This window comes from Sebastes umbrosus, chromosome 21 (assembly GCF_015220745.1).
Source record: "Sebastes umbrosus isolate fSebUmb1 chromosome 21, fSebUmb1.pri, whole genome shotgun sequence".
Lineage (NCBI taxonomy): Eukaryota > Metazoa > Chordata > Actinopteri > Perciformes > Sebastidae > Sebastes > Sebastes umbrosus.
In genome coordinates this window covers 10809926-10826895 of record NC_051289.1, presented here as the reverse complement: position 1 = coordinate 10826895, position 16970 = coordinate 10809926, and the positions used below count along the sequence as shown (strand labels likewise).

The window sequence follows — 16970 nt, the reverse complement described above, 5'->3', positions numbered from 1 at the left end:
TAACTGTATATTACTTACTTACACTATACAGCCTATATACCACTTTATAGACTGCACACATGTACATATTACATTTATTTATTTCACATACTACATTTATTTATTGACGGACTGCATACACTATGTTCACCCATTCACTCTGTATCTTTTATATCTCTATTATTGTTTTTATAATTTTTGTATACCTTTACCTCTCCTGTGTTTCACTGTTTGCTGATGTTGCTGCTTTGACACCTGAATTTCCCTCCGGGGATTAATAAAGGTTCATCTTATCTTATCTTATCTTATTAAATATGCAGGTAGCTAGCTTAGCATAAAGAATGGAAATGGGGGGGAAACAGCTAGCCAGGCTCTTTGAGAAGGTAACAAATACATCTCTAAAGCTCACTGATAAAGCACTTTTCTATCTGGTTTATTTAATCCATACAGAAATCAAACTATTTGCTGTTTTACAGGTGTTATGTGTCAGACAACTTTTCCAGGAAGTTACTTCTCCCAGCCAAGAAATGGACTGTTTCAATGGAATTGCTTTGCTAGGCAACAACTTGGGTCCATTGGTGCCTTCAAATGGGGTCGTGTTTACCGTGTTTACCGTGTTTACCGTGTTTACTGTGTTTACCGTGTTCACGAAAAGAGTTCATATGAACGCCCCCCCCTCTTGTCGTATTCACGACCTCATAAAGAGGAAAGTTTCTGAAAGAGTTTTGATGTGTTTGTTGACGTTGTCAGAAATGGCGGAGGCCTTGGAAGTTCATTTTTTCGGTGCATAATGAGTGAATATATTGTAATTTTAGTCATATATTGTTTTTCTTTGTAATTTTATAATATGTCTGAGGAAAATTTTTACAACGTTAATATTGCCGTTGCTTAGCAGCGGTGTTCTCACGACTTAACCACTTGAACGCCAAACATATCGTCTACACGACTTCCCATGTTGTAAACACGAGCTCACGAGTTTCATTTGAAGGCTCCCGTAGTCCGTTTCAATGGAATTGCATTACTAGGCAACAGCTTGGGTCCATGTTTACTTCCTGTCAGCTGATGTCATTCACATACACTGCAACAGGAAATAAACTGGAACTAATTTTGAACATTTATGACTGTGAAACGGTCTATAGTCCGACACATAACCCACTGTAAAACGGCGTATTGAGGTGCTGATTGGTGGATTTTGTTACTGTTGGACAAGCTAGCCGTTAGATTGCTAGCTGTACCCCCATTTCCAGTCTGTGTGCTAAGCTAAGATGAGCTAATAGTTTGCTGGCTATAGCTCCATATTCAATGTGTTATTATGAGAGTGGTCTCAATCTTCTTGTCTAATGGTACGTGTCCACAGGGGTGTTTTTTATCGCGAGGGGACGCCACGCTTCCCAACATTGGACGCTTGGTGGGCTGTCACTAGACACAAGGCTGTCTCTACCTGATTGGACGAACGCTTTCCCTCCAGTGGGCTGCTGCTCCCAGCTTTCAAACCGGAACCAGTATGGAGGCTCGTTTGGAAACTTTCTTCTCTTATTTCACGAAAATAGTTCACCGAAATGTGTTTCTGAAAACATTTGAGGCGAGAAATAAGCCATGCAGTTGCTGAATCTGTCTTTATTTTAGATCAACAAAGATTCTCCGGAATTTCAAGAGTCGGCAAGTAGCGTAGGACGCCCGTGATTCACATAAAGTAGACTAGCCCTCAACTTTATGCAAATAAGGAGCGGGCATCGTGACGCTCCGTTTCTCGAATCGCGCCACCACACTACCAGAATGCATTTCACGGCTGCTTACATAGACAATGAATGGGAAGCGTGGAAAGGACGGAGGCTGTGGACACGTACCATCACTCTCCACCAGAAAGCAAATAAACACATTTACCCAAAATGTCCAACTATTCCTTTAAGCTCATATTCGCCATTTCTCTGTTGTCCATTGATTGGTTGCGGCTATAGAAAGACGACGCTCCTCCTTTACCTCGTTTTTTTCTTCTTCTCCGTCCTCTCTGACCTTCTCATCAAACATATCAACTGCCTCCACACACACACACGCACACACACGCACACACACACACAGGGAAAGAGTATTGCCACACTAGAGAGATTCCTGTGATAAGGAGCTCTTTAGAGTCTTGTGTTAGCCTCTTCTCTCTGTCATGCTATGAAAGGGATAATGAAGATAGCACAGTTTCATCCCGTGTAATTGCCCTCGGGTATGTCTGCACCTGCTCGCTGCTACACATCACAATGTCTCTAACAGATCCCTTCAAAGGTGCATCTTTCACTCTTTGTGTCGAATACTTGGACAAATCAGTGACTTTTTTTTTTTCTTCTTGATATTTTCCAAATAATCTTGTTTGTACAACCCCTCCGCACTTTATCGTGGCACAGGTATTTGGCGTCACATCTCTGTGTTTACTGATGAATGCATTGCACAGCAGGCGAGTGTGTGTGTGCGCGCCCGCTCGCCGTCGTGCACATGCGTGCGCGGACCGAGCGCTGGCTTTGGAACAGTGTGTTATGACTCCAGCAGAGCGGTGGTGTGTGAAGCGTTGTAACGTGTGTGTGAGGAGGAGATGCCAGCACCACGGGCCTCTCTCTTGGCCAGGCTTCCTGAGTCAGCGCTTCCTCTCGCAGCTCATTGGCCCAGACACAAACTTCCTGGCAGAGCTTCAGTGCGGACGCTCTAACCTCGTCGCTGCCCCCCCCCCCTACACCCGCCTCCAGGCAGCTCCTTTGATTATCCAACTGCCCGTCAGAGTCATCTCAACTCTAGACGACCGCCGGTTGATGTCTTCTTTCAACATCACTTCTGATTGGCCAACTCACACACACACACAGTTCCCCAGCTTTCACCAAACTGATGAAACGCACTGTTGTCCAGCGCGTTCAAAGGACGAGCCGGGGAAAAAAAAAGGACTTTGCAAATCATGCAGCCGAGGCAATCCTGCTCACGCTGTCAAATTTTTAATGCACTGTACGTCGCCAAGATGCTGCTCATGCTGTCCTTATTTTTGTTTGTGCATCCCAATTTCATGCTCGGGTAAACGCGTATCAGTTGTAGATTGACTTGTCACCTGTGGTTGCATTAACATATAGATGGGAATGTGTTTAAATCTAAAGGTGGAAGCCGGTGGAGAGCTCCACCAGGGCGAGGCCGGGGCAAATCCAAACTGTGCGATTAGGACGGAGGAGAAGCCCACGGTACAGTGTGGAAGGGAGATTGGATGTCTGGGATTAGAGCGGCACTAATGCTGATAATATTGTCTTTATTAATTGCAGCCAGCAGTGAATGCTGTGGTTAAGAAAGTTAAATGTTTTAATGGGCTGAGGGGAATAAAATAATTAGCTAAAGTAGTGGAAAGAGAGAGCTGAATAACCAGCAGCTCATTTTAAAGTCATTTGCCTTTTGCTGTATCTAGAAATTGTCCTGCTGTACATTTTACCTGAAATGTCATTCAGTTGTGTGTTAAAGCGGCTCAGTTTGTCATGTAGAGTTCTTTAGACTTTTTCCCCTTTTCATATATTCATCAATAACTTAGTTTGATTATTGATTAATCAGCAAGTTAGTTTTCTCGATTAACTCCTGTGATTTAGCATTGTGCTTATGTAATGATTGGGGATAATCTCGCCATAACTAGCGACAGTCAATATTTCTATAACAACAGTGGATGCAGTGACAGTGTCGTGTGAAAAGCTCCGAGTGATGAACCCAGAGAATTATCACCAGACTCTGCAGCTCGGTCGTGTCTAGAAGATAACCCAAAAGTTGTGGAACTCTCATTAGGGAAAAGCATTGAATAGTTAAGGTTAGGCATCAACCTCGACTGGTTAAGGTTAGGCATCGACTTTAAATAGTTAAGGTTAGGCATCAACCTCTAATAGTTAAGGTTTGGCATCGACCTCAAATAGTTAAGGTTAGGCATCAACCTCGAATTGTTAAGGTTAGGCATTGACCTCAAATAGTTAAGGTTAGGCATTAACCTCGACTGGTTAAGGTTAGGTATCGACCTCGAATAGTTAAGGTTAAGCATTGACCTCGACTGGTTAAGATTAGGCATCAATCTCGAATAGTTAAGGTTAGGTATCGACAGTGAATAGTTAAGGTTAGGCATCGACAGTGAATAGTTAAGGTTAGGCATCGACAGTGAATAGTTAAGGTTAGGCGTCGGCCTCGACTGGTTAAGTTTAGGGTCGGCCGTTGGGCAGCGAGTTTCACAAGAGTTTTTTCAAGTTTTCGCAATTTGTGGGTTACCTTCTAGACACCACCCTGCAGCTCCCCTCAGCTCTACACAGCTCTATAGCATCTTTTAGCTTTCTGTTTTGATTTTACATCCCACAACTTTACTATTTTGGTTCACTTTCACTGCTCTCATAGTGTTGTTTTCAGCAAAGAAGTATTTAGGAGTTAAAGAGCCAGGTATTTAGGTAATAGGTATGTTTAGTGTACCACAAAGTAGTCATGTGTTTATTTTCTCATAATACAACTTTTTTATGATTTATGAGGGTTAATTTTCCACCAATCTGCATCACATGCACCACTAATTTACTGGATTATATAATCCCCTAGCCTAATATCACAAGGTGTAGCTATCCGCCTTTAATACCGTTATTATCCGATAAACAGTTGCCGTCCCAGTGAGTATTTAACTCCACTTTAATGTGGCTGTGCATGTGACCGTGCCGTGTGTGACCTCAGCAGTGAGCGTGCTGTCGCTCCCCTCCCTTTAGTCATTGAACATTGATTTTTATTCACTCATTTTTATCATAGTGCTGTAACGATCACCGCAGGGCTTGTTAAAAGTGAGACCTTGTCACTTGTGCTATTACCAGTCTGGCTCGTCTGTGCGAGAGCAACACGTTTGAGTCCAGGCACATTCAGATCCTCATCCTCTCTCTGCATGCATCAGCAGTGTCATCACATATACGCCACATTTCTTTTATTTTCTGTTTACTGACGTGGGCACAAATGCACGATTGTAATGCAGGTACGCATGCATGGGCGGTCAGGGTTGCAGACGTGTGGGTGGATGTGCTCGTGCATCTGCTACTGTATATGCTTCCTCTGCCTCAAGGTCAGTGCCGGGTCTCTGTGCTGATTGGATTTAGAGAGGAGAGGAGAGGAGGGAGTGCAGACTGCAGACAGAGGAGAAATCTTCCACTAGACACATGGACGGATTATGAGCAGCACAGACATATAAAAGGCCCGCCACCCCGCCACCCATCTTATATTGGAGCACCCAGACTCAAAGATTCCTTGTTTTGTGTCTCATTGTCGTCAGTTTGCGTGTCTTTGTAGTACAAAACGACCACAAAAGGACGCAAAATGTTCACAAAGAAACGCACAATGACTACAAAGATACACCAGAAGACCACAAAGAAACGCAAAATGACCACAAAGAGACGCAAAATGACCACAGAGATACACAAGACCACAAAGAAACGCACAATGACTACAAAGATACACAAGAAGACCACAAAGAGACGCAAAATGACTACAAATAGAAGCAAAGATGCAAAATGACCACAAAGAGATACAAAACGACTACAAATAGACACAAAATATCCATTACGAAATGCAAACCATCTTTGTGGTCGTTTTGCGTCTCTTTGTGGTCGTTTTGCGTCTCTTTGTGGTCGTTTTGCTTTTCTTTGTGGCCATTTTTATCTCTGTGGTTGTTTTGCATCTCTTTGTTTGTTTTGCCTCTTTTATTGTTGTGCATCTCTGTGGCTGTTTTTCACATTTTTGCAGTCATTTTGCATCTCTTTGTAGTCATTTTGCATGTCTTTGTGGTTGTTTTGCGTCTCTTTGTGGTCGTTTTGCATGTCTTTGTGGTTGTTTTGTCTCTCTTTGTAGTCGTTTTGCATGTCTTTGTGGTTGTTTTGCGTCTCTTTGTGGTCGTTTTGCATGTCTTTGTGGTTGTTTTGTCTCTCTTTGTAGTCGTTTTGCATGTCTTTGTGGTCGTTTTGCATGTCTTTGTGGTCGTTTTGCATGTCTTTGTGGTTGTTTTGCGTCTCTTTGTAGTCGTTTTGCATGTCTTTGTGGTTGTTTTGCGTCTCTTTGTAGTCGTTTTGCATGTCTTAGTAGTCGTTTTGCATGTCTTTGTAGTTGTTTTGTTTCTCTTTGTAGTCGTTTTGCATGTCTTTGTAGTTGTTTTGTCTCTCTTTATGGTCGTTTTGCATGTCTTTGTGGTAGTTTTGCATGTCTTTGTGGTTGTTTTGCATCTTTCTGGAGTTGTTTTGCCTCTCTTTGTGGTCGTTTTGCATCTCTTTGTGGTTGTCTTGCATCAATTTGTAGTCGTTTTGCGTGTCTTTGATGTCTTGCATTTCTTTGTCATTTAGTTTGCCTCTCCAAAACATTGTCAGTCACTCTACAGCAAACGAAGGCCCTGGCTCAGGGGACCCGTGAGATGTTGGGCCCCTGGGCCTGCACCCAATAGTCCTGTTCAGTAATCCATCCATGACTAGACATAAACACTGAAAGCAGGGAGACAACTTGGCAGACAGCTTTCCGTCCATGCCAGTCTTTCCCAGCCTGTATCGTAGACCAGATAACACCTCAGGGATTAAGCCACGATTCTCACACACAGAGAATCAGAATTCTCTTCTCTGGCTCGGCTTCTCTGGGACTCAACCTGTCTGTCGTTTGGCGTCAGCAGCAGGGAAGGTCTGGTGAGCACACAGAGGACAAAGCGTCACTCATTACCCTGATGACTTTTTAATGGCCGTCTGATTGGACTCCGCCAGAAATGACATGCCCTTGTCCCGTTCTGTGTGGTTGTGTTTGCTCGTGACTTGATCCATATCCCGCCACGTCAAATCACTCTGACGTTTACTGCGAGGCCAAACTTGCTGTTGCAACCGGGTGATCTCTTTGTAGAGAGTTTGTATTCGGGCCTGTCATGCTTTGCTCTCGTCTGCACTGATGATGACTCAGGGATCTGTGTGTGTGTGTGTGTGTGTGCGTGCTGCTCTCCTACCATCTCCACGCCAGTGAGTGAGATGAGGCCTGACACGGTGCCCACTCTCCTTCCTCCGGGTGTCAGTCACGTCGAAGCCCTGCGCCGGGCCCCTCAGCAGGGCGCCTCGCTGTGAAGAGGGCTGCTGAGTGTGCTCTTTACTGTAGGATGAAGTGCTCCGTGGGTGGAAGAGGCAGAGCACCCCCGACCCCCCCACCTCCCCGCTGGGTGACAAGAGGGACCGAGGCATGAGCTCATGGGATTGCTGTCTTTTGGGTGATCTCCTTTTCTTCCTGATGGTAATTTCCAAGTAGAGAAACTTCACTGTGCATATGGACAGTTTGACATTTGGCTGCTAGTAGTAGTAGTAGTAGCAGTAGTTGTAGTAGTAGTTGTTGTTCGTGTCTGAAATTCAGCAATACTAACAGATGAGTGTAGCCTTGAAGGTGGTTTACTTGTTTTCACGTGAATATGTTGTTTTGGTCATGTGATAACTGGTGGTGGTATATGAGGATGAACCTCCATCTCCATGACAACTGAGCAAACTCCATCCACTAATGAGGGCCATGAGACGTGGCTGTAAGCTCTGGAAAAAAATTAGTAATTGGACTTTGTGATATATTTGTTTTTTTAAAGTAATAATAGAGATTAGTGCTGGGCAATATGGTGGACATCATTAAGACAATATTTTCCAATATTAAATTATAATGCGGTAAATTTATGCAAAATCACACATGAAATGATCAAACTGATGTCCAAAATAATTAACTGTATTTTGTTTTAATGCATTATATGAGACCAAACTCTACACATGTGTAAAAGAATAACTTCAGTAATTTATAAATATATAATAATTTGGACCACAATAACACAAAAAATCATATAATTGCAATATGATTTCACAGAAAATTAACATACAATAATATAATAATATATAATAATTAAATTAGTATATTTTTAGTTCTACTTTAATTTTGTTCCATATATTATTTATATATTGTACCGTATGTCTCAGATATTGTTATATTTAGATATTTATCAAGTTTCAAGTTTCTTTATTCGTCATATGCACAACAATTACAGCAAGCAGTCGTTGACAGTGAAAAATCTTGGGTCTCAGGTACCTTTCAACAATGCTCATTAAAAATGTTTATATATAAAAGTAAAATCACAAAAGTAAAAGCAAAATGAGAATCAAAGACATAAAAAAGTGCAAGTTAAATTATATTAATATGAGCCACTGCACTCAAACTTGGTGAGTAATCCAATATTCAGACTGTTCAAATCATTTGGAGGTTATATACTGTATATAATTTACATCAATACACAAATACATAGTGATATACATTTTTGTCTATATCGCCCACATATGTTGGTTTAAAAAGATGAAAGAAGGTGTTGTGAGAGGCCAGTGGGTTCAGTCTGAGCAGTCTGCTGGCAGGCGGAGAGAAAGCTTTAACCCCCGCAGCGTTTTCCCCCAGGGACTCCCTCCTGCCTGAATACAACCTGCCCTCCCTCGCACTATTGATGTGTCCATGACTCTGTGCTGTGCTCTGACATTGGCCCCCGCTAATGGATCAGTCTGTTCTCCGCAGTAAGCAAACAAGACAGTCAAGGTAGATGCTGTTTAGTTCCCTGCTCATAAATCTGCTGTCTTGGTGTCATGGCGGCTGCAAAATGGTAGCAGAATAATATTTTTAGGGAAATGTTAGCTTTAGAGAAAACATGGGAAAAGGATGAGGCGTTGTTCAGTTTTACTACTGTCTAAGATTTACATGCGCTGGCGTTACAGGTGGCCTCACAGTCAGCGTCAACTACATTACAGTGGGAACTTTTTTTAAAATGGCAGCGCTGCGGAGGTCACGGCACATCCCCGGTGACGGAGATGCAGCCTTTACAGAGTCGTAAATCCACATATGGGCCGACCAGTGCAAAGGTGTGGGAGAGAAAAGGGCATTCTCACCAGTGAAAGTCAAATTAGAAAAAAGGGTTTTCATTGTTAGACTCGGCTCTGTCTGGCTCATGTCCAGGAGTCGGGCCTCTGCCAAGTGCATACCACCGACCCTGGCATGGCCGAGCTGGGTGAGAATTCACCGGTTAACTTTTATATCACAAGCTTTGATTGACACATTGACTGTGAGCTTGACGTGCACCAAAGAGTCCCACCATCACTGAAGATTAAAGAGGACCTATTATGTTTTTTGTGCTTTTTCCCTTTCTTTTAGCATGTTGTATAGTTTTTTGTGTACATAAAAGATCTGCAGAGTTACAAAGCCCAAAGTCCACGCCAAAGGGAGTTACGCTCCCCCACAGAAAATCTGCTCCTGAACTGCCTGAAAAGCCTTGCTTGAAGTCCCCGCCTTTTCTTCCGTAACGTGGTGATGTCACCAAGTAACACATTTGCATAACGGCTAGGAGCTCAAACAGAGGGTGAAAAGAGGTGCTACAGCACAGCCGGTATGAGAATAATAAAGCGTTTTTTTGAACATTAAAGCATGTAAACATGTTCTAGTAGAAACCAAAATACAATATGCACCTGAAAATAAGCATAATAGGTCCTCTTTAAGCAACAGCTATTCATCAACAGCAATAATTAGCTAGACCTTTTTTTCTTCTTCTCCTGAATGAAGCAGCCTCCTCTTGGGCCGAGCAGTAATCCTACGCATCATCCATCACAGCTTCATCAAAAATGGATTAGTGGTAAAGTAGATTCAAAGTTTGAAACTTTTCATTTTAATTAAAGCATCGCCATCAGGCTGATCAGGGAAGTGTTTTTTTTTTTTTTAAATGCCTGATTATCTTCCCAAAATGCATCAGCCCTCAGAGGTTGGGCAAATATGATATCTGACACATAACCCCATTAGATCAGTTAAACAACGGGTAGCTAGATTTGGTTTTGTGTCAGATGTGACCTTTTTAGAGTTGGTAATTGTGGCGCATTCATCAGGCCAATTAGTATAATTTTGAATAGAAAATAAGCAATGCAAATTTGATCAGGTTGTTGTGATTAAATCTGCTGTTGAATGCCATGCCACATGATCGAAAAGCTCCAGAACAGCTACTAAACAGACAAGATTGTTTTCTCAGCAAATGATTAAAGGTCCCATGTTTTAAAAAGTTATATTTGTTTTATTATAAAGCAGGTTTAAGGCCTTTATAAATACTGTGAAATTATCGAAACGCTATCCGATTGCTATGTATGTGAATGACATCAGCTGACAGGAAGTAAACATGGACCAAGCTGTTGAAATACGCTAAAACGTAGCGTTTCAGACAGATAGTCAATGCAGATATAATCAGGTAGACCGTATGAGGAAAATAAAGTTTTTTTTTTAACATTACAGCATGTAAACACGTAGTAGAAACATAAAATACCTGAAAATGAGCATAACATGGGACCTTTAAACAATTCAGTTCATTATTGTTGTTGTGCAGTTCAGTGTGAAAATGATTTCATGGCGTACTGTTTTTCATGTTGCAGTTATCTACAAGCAGAACTGTCATTTTCTACAACAGGTAAAGGGCACAGTAAATGTTCTACAGTAAAATAAATAACATTGTTATTGGATTAAAAGACCTTGAGAGTTGCTGTGTGCAACAGGCCCTCTGCGGCCTCTACATTGCAACACATGTTGTGTTTGGCAGATTAAGTGAGTGTGGAGGGGGCTTTGATTGAAGCCCGTTTAAATGACACCTCTTGTTGGGTGCGTCAGTAATCCCCCCGCTGCGTGTTTGTCACGGGTCAGGCCAGATATGAATAATGTATTGGGAGACATCCGACTGAGAGGCTGGTTAAAGGTGGCGCTCCCTCTAATGACAGCAAACAAGCTCTATCCCTGACATTTCCAAGGAAAGGGTGGGGGAGATAATGACAGACAAAGATCGAGAGAGTTAGATGCGGTATTTAATTGCAAAGTAGTCACTCAATTTGTTTGGCTACAGTACTGTTTGTGATGAAATGTGACAAGATGGCTTCGTCTTTATTGCATATTGTGACAGACGGAGCAGCTGCGTTGGAACTACATCTGTTATTAAAGCGTCTGTCTGGATGAAAATAATCATCCATTGATTGAAACCCACCTATCAGTCAGCAGTGTATGCTTTCGCTATAGAAAGATACACTACGGTACAGTCAATCTCTGCATTATGGAATGATATTCATGCCTTAACTCTGAGCACGTGATTGAACATTTTAAGCACATAAAAAGATTTTTTGCAAGCTCATGAATTGTATTTTGTAATGTTACAATTTCAGCAAATCAGAGAATAAAATAGGTCGTTTCTGATCGGCTTTGTCATCTCCAGTCTGATTGCTAGTCTAGTTACGATCAATGATTAGCCTACTAGGGAAGTAATTAAGCACTTTCAGAATGTTAAATAGGGATACAGTAGTTTATCTGTATGAAAGTTTGTAAATTAGTCTGTAGGCCTACTTTAGAAGCTTGCAGCCTAGCTATTTTGGTAGGTAACTAAAGTTAGCTATCTTCTGCCAGATAAGCTGGTGCTAACTGAGCTAGTTGGCTAACTTCATAACTGATAGTTTGTCCTGTCCTTTAGTTACTCGCTTTCCATTCTTGCATGGCTACGGTGACCAGACGTCCCGGTTTGTCTGGGACAGTCACGGTTTGTCCAGGACAGTCCCGGTTTCAAGCTGACGTGTCCCGAGTCCTGACACATAGCTGTAAAACACTCAAATGTCCCGGTTTTCAACAGTCACTAACAAATTGTTCCGCTTTTCACTACAATTAAAATAATAATATTATACTTACATAGACGTTTATCATGTTCCACTCACGCTAATTAATTTGTGTGCATGAGATAAGTATACAGAGAGGCAGCACAGCGCACCGCTGCAGTCTCTATAGCGAGTTATGTTGCGCACGTTAAGCCACAATTACGCACGGACGCAACAGATATCCGCTGGTTACATTTAGTGTAGTTTTGAACCACAGAACCCTCCGTGCTTATGTGCACAACAAATGTGTTGTTTTAATTAATTATTCTAGACAGTTACTTCTGCACATCAACAGGCATTTCACTCCTCTTATAACTCCCTCAGGACGGTCCATTCCGTCTTTCACCCGGTGTCTCCATCCTGGACAAAATGTCATCTGAGCTCGACAATTTTATTAATAGCCTGAGACGAAACAAGTTGAAAAATAATTTACGTAGGCCCAGACAACAATACGTTTCCTCCGAGGGAAACTCTCTACAGGACTCCCAAACTATCAGTGCGTCATGACGGGGATGGCCCTGTGATTAAAGGGGGTGAAGGTAGTAAATGTGATAAGTAATGATTGTCACTCACAGCCTCTAATGGTACACTTACATCCCGGTTTGGGGGTTTGAAAATATGGTCACCCTATGCATGGCACGTATGCAGCTTACAGTGATATCTGTGGCAGGTTTAGCTAACTCAAAATGCAGGCTTCTCATTTCTAGGTAGCAAGACTGTTTTCATCAATTGCGCTGTAGCTAGCTAATAAACATTAACTCCCTGAGTTGGCTGAAAATTCTGTCTCCGGCTGACTTTTTGATGACTAGAACTATGTAAAAGGGCCTTAAATATGTGCTTTATGGCTACATACATTATATCACAAAGACTGAGGCTAAGGCTTCATGTCCCAGGCTAAAAGGTAGCAGCATTGTTCACAAGTATTTCAGGGTAGAGTTAATAAATTGATTGAGCACTGAAGGGATTTTTGTTTACTCAACTTAAATTATTCTCTGCTTGACAATAATTTCTCCCCAAAAAATATAACTTATGTGCATGCAAAATGTTATTTGTTATTTGTGCTCAAAATGCCCCATGGCACACTGAGGCATAAAGACTTGTTCAGACAGCGGTGAAATCATTTGGGAACTCATTTGGAGTACTGTTTTATAGGTGCATATGGCGAGCATCATTATTTTTGCATTTTAAATCCCCAGGATCAAGTTTTCAGACCCATTAATGATGGCCCAGACATGCGATACTGAAGGTAGAATAAGCGTCAAGGGATTCAGGTGATCGCACAGTTGTTTTGTTTGAAGGAACATGAACTAACTCTACAGCATAACGTCATGGAAATACACCCTTCATTAAACTGTAAAAAAATATTGTTGCTTCCTTTAGTTTGACCCTAAATTATCGACGTTTTGAATCTGTTGATATTCATCCTATAGGGTTTAATCTTTCGACAGCGTCGTCCTATTTGGATCTCAGAAGAAGATGCCGATCGTTATCGCTAAAGCAGCATAACTTCCAGTCTGCAACTTGCACTTGATCTGATTAAGGCTGCAGCGTTTTTTGCCCTTGGGCGACTGTAGCCGTGCACGGCGAGAGAGATAACCCGATCTCCGCTCCTCTCTGAGTCCAATTTAGCAGCTCAAAACTATGAATAAATCTAACACTTCCATAATTGAATTCTTCAAACGGGCCAGATTTTGAAGGTTAGGCCCAAATGCAAATCCATTTTTACAGCTTTAACAATGAAAACTTTTCATTGATCTTAAAGAGATGTTGGGCAGCAGAAGAACAATTAACAGTCTTTGTAGTGTGATTCATACTATATTTACTACCGAGTTTTACATAAATACCATAATTGTTATTGTCCCAAAATGACTTATTAAATTACATTTCTTTATTATGTTTTGTCCTGCACATGTAAATACTGAAAAATAAGAGATGTAAAGATGTAATTGTGCCTTACAGCTATATCATCTCCGGCCCAAACAAGGTTTATATTAATGCTCGTCCTAGTCTGCCTTCAAGAGACGCCTAGAATGATAAATTCCATTAATTGTTTGCAGGGTTAGTTAGTATTTATTCGGCATGGTTTCCCTAATTATTTCTCCGGACGTGTTTTGTCTTGTGCATAATTCTCCGCTCCTCAGGGACAGTGTAGTGAGTGGGTGTGCTGAGAGAGCCGGCTAATGGGGGGGAGATGGCGCTGAATACCAATGCTCAGACCAGTCAGTCCTTGCAGAGACCAGACACTGTGTTTGTGTTTGTTGTGTGTGTCTCTCTGTGTGTGTGCATTTGTGTTTTTTTTGTGCATGGTTGCACATCACATATGCGTATGAGTGTGTTTCTGTGTGTGTGTGTTTGCTCTGTTTGCCGCTCTGTCCCCACTCACATCCCGTCTGGATCGAAACCCTGCCCTTCCTGTGCTAAAATAAACCACCACCTTGGGAAGTTGAGGACCTTGCACACAGAGCGCTGAGTGTTACACCTTTTGATTTTCCTCGTATCGTATCGTGCATGCAGTCTGCAGTGCACTTAAGAGACTGAAAATCATTAAAAGAAAAACTATAATAACTGCTTTAAGATGTATTAATTTTGGGTGTATTTCAGCAATATTTATGCCTCTACTTTGAGGTCAAATTTGAGTATCACAGAAAAATGCCAAAGTTATGTGATTTAAACCAGCTATTATTAAATTACTGGCTTATTTCCGGAGCTCCATCTGCATGCAGACGTAGTTGAGAGCTTCAGAAAAAGGCTCGCAAGTAGAACTTGTAACTATTATTTATTTATGTTTGTTTAAATACATAGAATCTACCAGTACCTAAGATAGTTTGAAAGGTAGGTCAACAAACAAAATTAAAGCAGCCTACAGAAATTATATATAAAAACACCCTGCAACATGTCTAGATCATCATGTTTATGTTCATCAATCATGTTATGTGATTGCTCTGTAAGTTACAGTGTGTCTTCAGGAAATGATGGATCTTTTCCTTGTTTTAACACCTGGAAGTTTCTTGTTAGAACAACATACCCACTTATCATGTTATAACAAGAAAAGTTTGTTTTAAGGGCGAGACACCCCAGGCAAAAATATTGTTTTTCATGCACTGGGCAATTTTGAGAATTTGGGCTATTTTGCTTCCATAACGTGTCTTCTTTGAGACTAGTGGAAAGAAAACATCCTAAATATACATTTAGGTGTTTATTTTACTGTTTATAATTGCCTTAATGTCAGTAATCAACTCGGGAAGTTCCATGGTGGTATCTATTAGTTAAAAATGTTACCGTATTCACCTGGGGTGTCTCCCTTTAATGAGATACACAGGTTTTGTGAAATAACAAGAAAGTTTTGTGATATAAGAAGTGGCAGCTGATCATATTACTACATGATAATAAAGTATTTTTCTATCTTTTCTCTGTTTGTCTCCCTCCATCTCCAGCTCATAGTGGAGAAGACCACAGACTTCCCCTCTGCTGAGTTCTCCCTGGTGGAGGATGTGGCTCTGCACTTCACCTGTTTGATGGACAGGCTGAACGAGCAGCGCCTCTTCCAGCCTGACCTGTGTGACGTCGACATCGTTCTGGTGCGTCAGCACAGCACCTTCCCGGCCCACAAGGGCGTGCTGGCGGCCTACAGCCCTTTCTTCCACTCCCTCTTTGCACAGAGCAAACAGCTGCGGCGGGTGGACCTGTCGCTGGACGCCCTGACCTCTCAGGGCCTGCAGCAAATCCTCAACTTCATTTACACCTCCAAGCTGCTGGTGAGCAGCCGCACTGTCCGCGACGTGCTCAACGCCGCCACCCTGCTTCAGATGAGCGACATCGCCGCCTCCTGTCGCGACCTCATCAGCAGCCACTCGCTGAGAAGCACCTGTGCAGATATGGCCAGTCAGGAAGGGCTCGGCGGCGGCGACCCAGCTGCTGTGGCGATGCCCTCCAGCCAGCTGTACCCGGAGATCAAACAGGAGTCGGAGCTGGGGAGGGTGTACAAGAGGGAAGGCAGCAGCCCGTTCTCCGTCAGAGTGGAGGAGGCAGGCAAGACGGCGTCCCAGCAGAAGCAGTATTACCAGAAAGAGGACGGGTCAGGGGGCGGGGGGGCCACTTTGTGCAAAGTCGAGAGCAATGGCGAGGAGTCAAAAAACGCCGACGGCCACGCCTCCTTCAACAGAGACCAGATCATCGTTGAAGTCAACCTCAACAACCAGACTCTTAACGTGTCAAAGGGTTCGGAGAGCAAATCAGCAAGCGTCACTGACGTGGTCACCATGTTTGGTTGCTGCCACGACAATGAGAGAGATTCAGAAGACGACGAGGAGAACGAGGCGGAGAACGATGACACGGTTGGAGAAGAGGATGACGACGACCTGAAGAGGGTGGACATGCTAGGGCTGAGCAGCGAGGAGGAAGAGGAGGAGGAGGATGAGGAAGAGGAGGAGAACACCCTAAACATTCCAGGCTTGGAGCAGCCGGTCATGATGGATCGACCTCGCCGGGGCACCAGAGCCTTTGCCATGGCGGGTACAACGGCCTCCATGCGGCAGACGCTCGCAGAGGCCACGCTGGCCAACCAGCGGCAGGGCGGGAAGAGGACGCTGGACTCAGAGGGCATGGGCCAGAAAGTGAGGCTGGAGGAGAAGCAACACTTCCCGTGTAAGAAATGCCCACGCGTCTTCAACAACCGCTGGTACCTGGAAAAACACATGAACGTCACTCACAACCGCATGCAGATCTGCAACAACTGTGGGAAACGCTTCCTGCTGGAGAGCGAGCTGCTGCTGCACCAACAGACCGACTGTGAGAAGAGCATCCAGGTACGATTCAAATATGATGAAAGACTTCCTCCTCACTTCTTAAAATCCTAGTTTTGTTCTCCCACTAGCGTTTAGAAGTGCAGCAAATTCAATTATTTTCAATGAATCAGTGGATTAGCTTGTAATAGTTTGTCTAAGTGCCTTAAACCTGCATTCTTTCCAATAGCCATCAGGGGGCGACTCCTCTGGTTGCAAAAAGAAATCCGGTTGTATAGAAGTCTATGAGAAAAATGACCCTTCTTCTCACTTGATTTATTACCTCAGTTAACATGAAACATGTTGGTCATCTACATATGTCTTATTTAGCGTTCGGTTGTACTTAACTCCATCCTCTCGTGTCACTTCTGGTTGCAAAAAAAACAAGATGGCAATACCTAGAAACCAAGATGGCGACGGCCAAAATGCCGAACTCAAGGCTTCAAGTTTCTCTCCTCAGTAGAAATCTTTATTGCGTGAAATGATACGACCCCGGAACAAAGTGTCAGGTGGG

The 16970-nt window shown here is 42.9% G+C and overlaps 1 protein-coding gene across 1 annotated transcript in view; it reads left to right on the top strand.

Annotated features, from left to right (window-relative positions):
* zbtb47b (zinc finger and BTB domain containing 47b) overlaps nt 1–16970 on the top strand; it is a 28586-nt gene that overhangs the window by 4947 nt on the left and 6669 nt on the right. Inside the window, exon 2 of the mRNA XM_037757433.1 lies at nt 15110–16480. Coding sequence (XP_037613361.1) covers nt 15110–16480 — 1371 coding nt within the window. The remainder of the gene's footprint in view (nt 1–15109; nt 16481–16970) is intronic.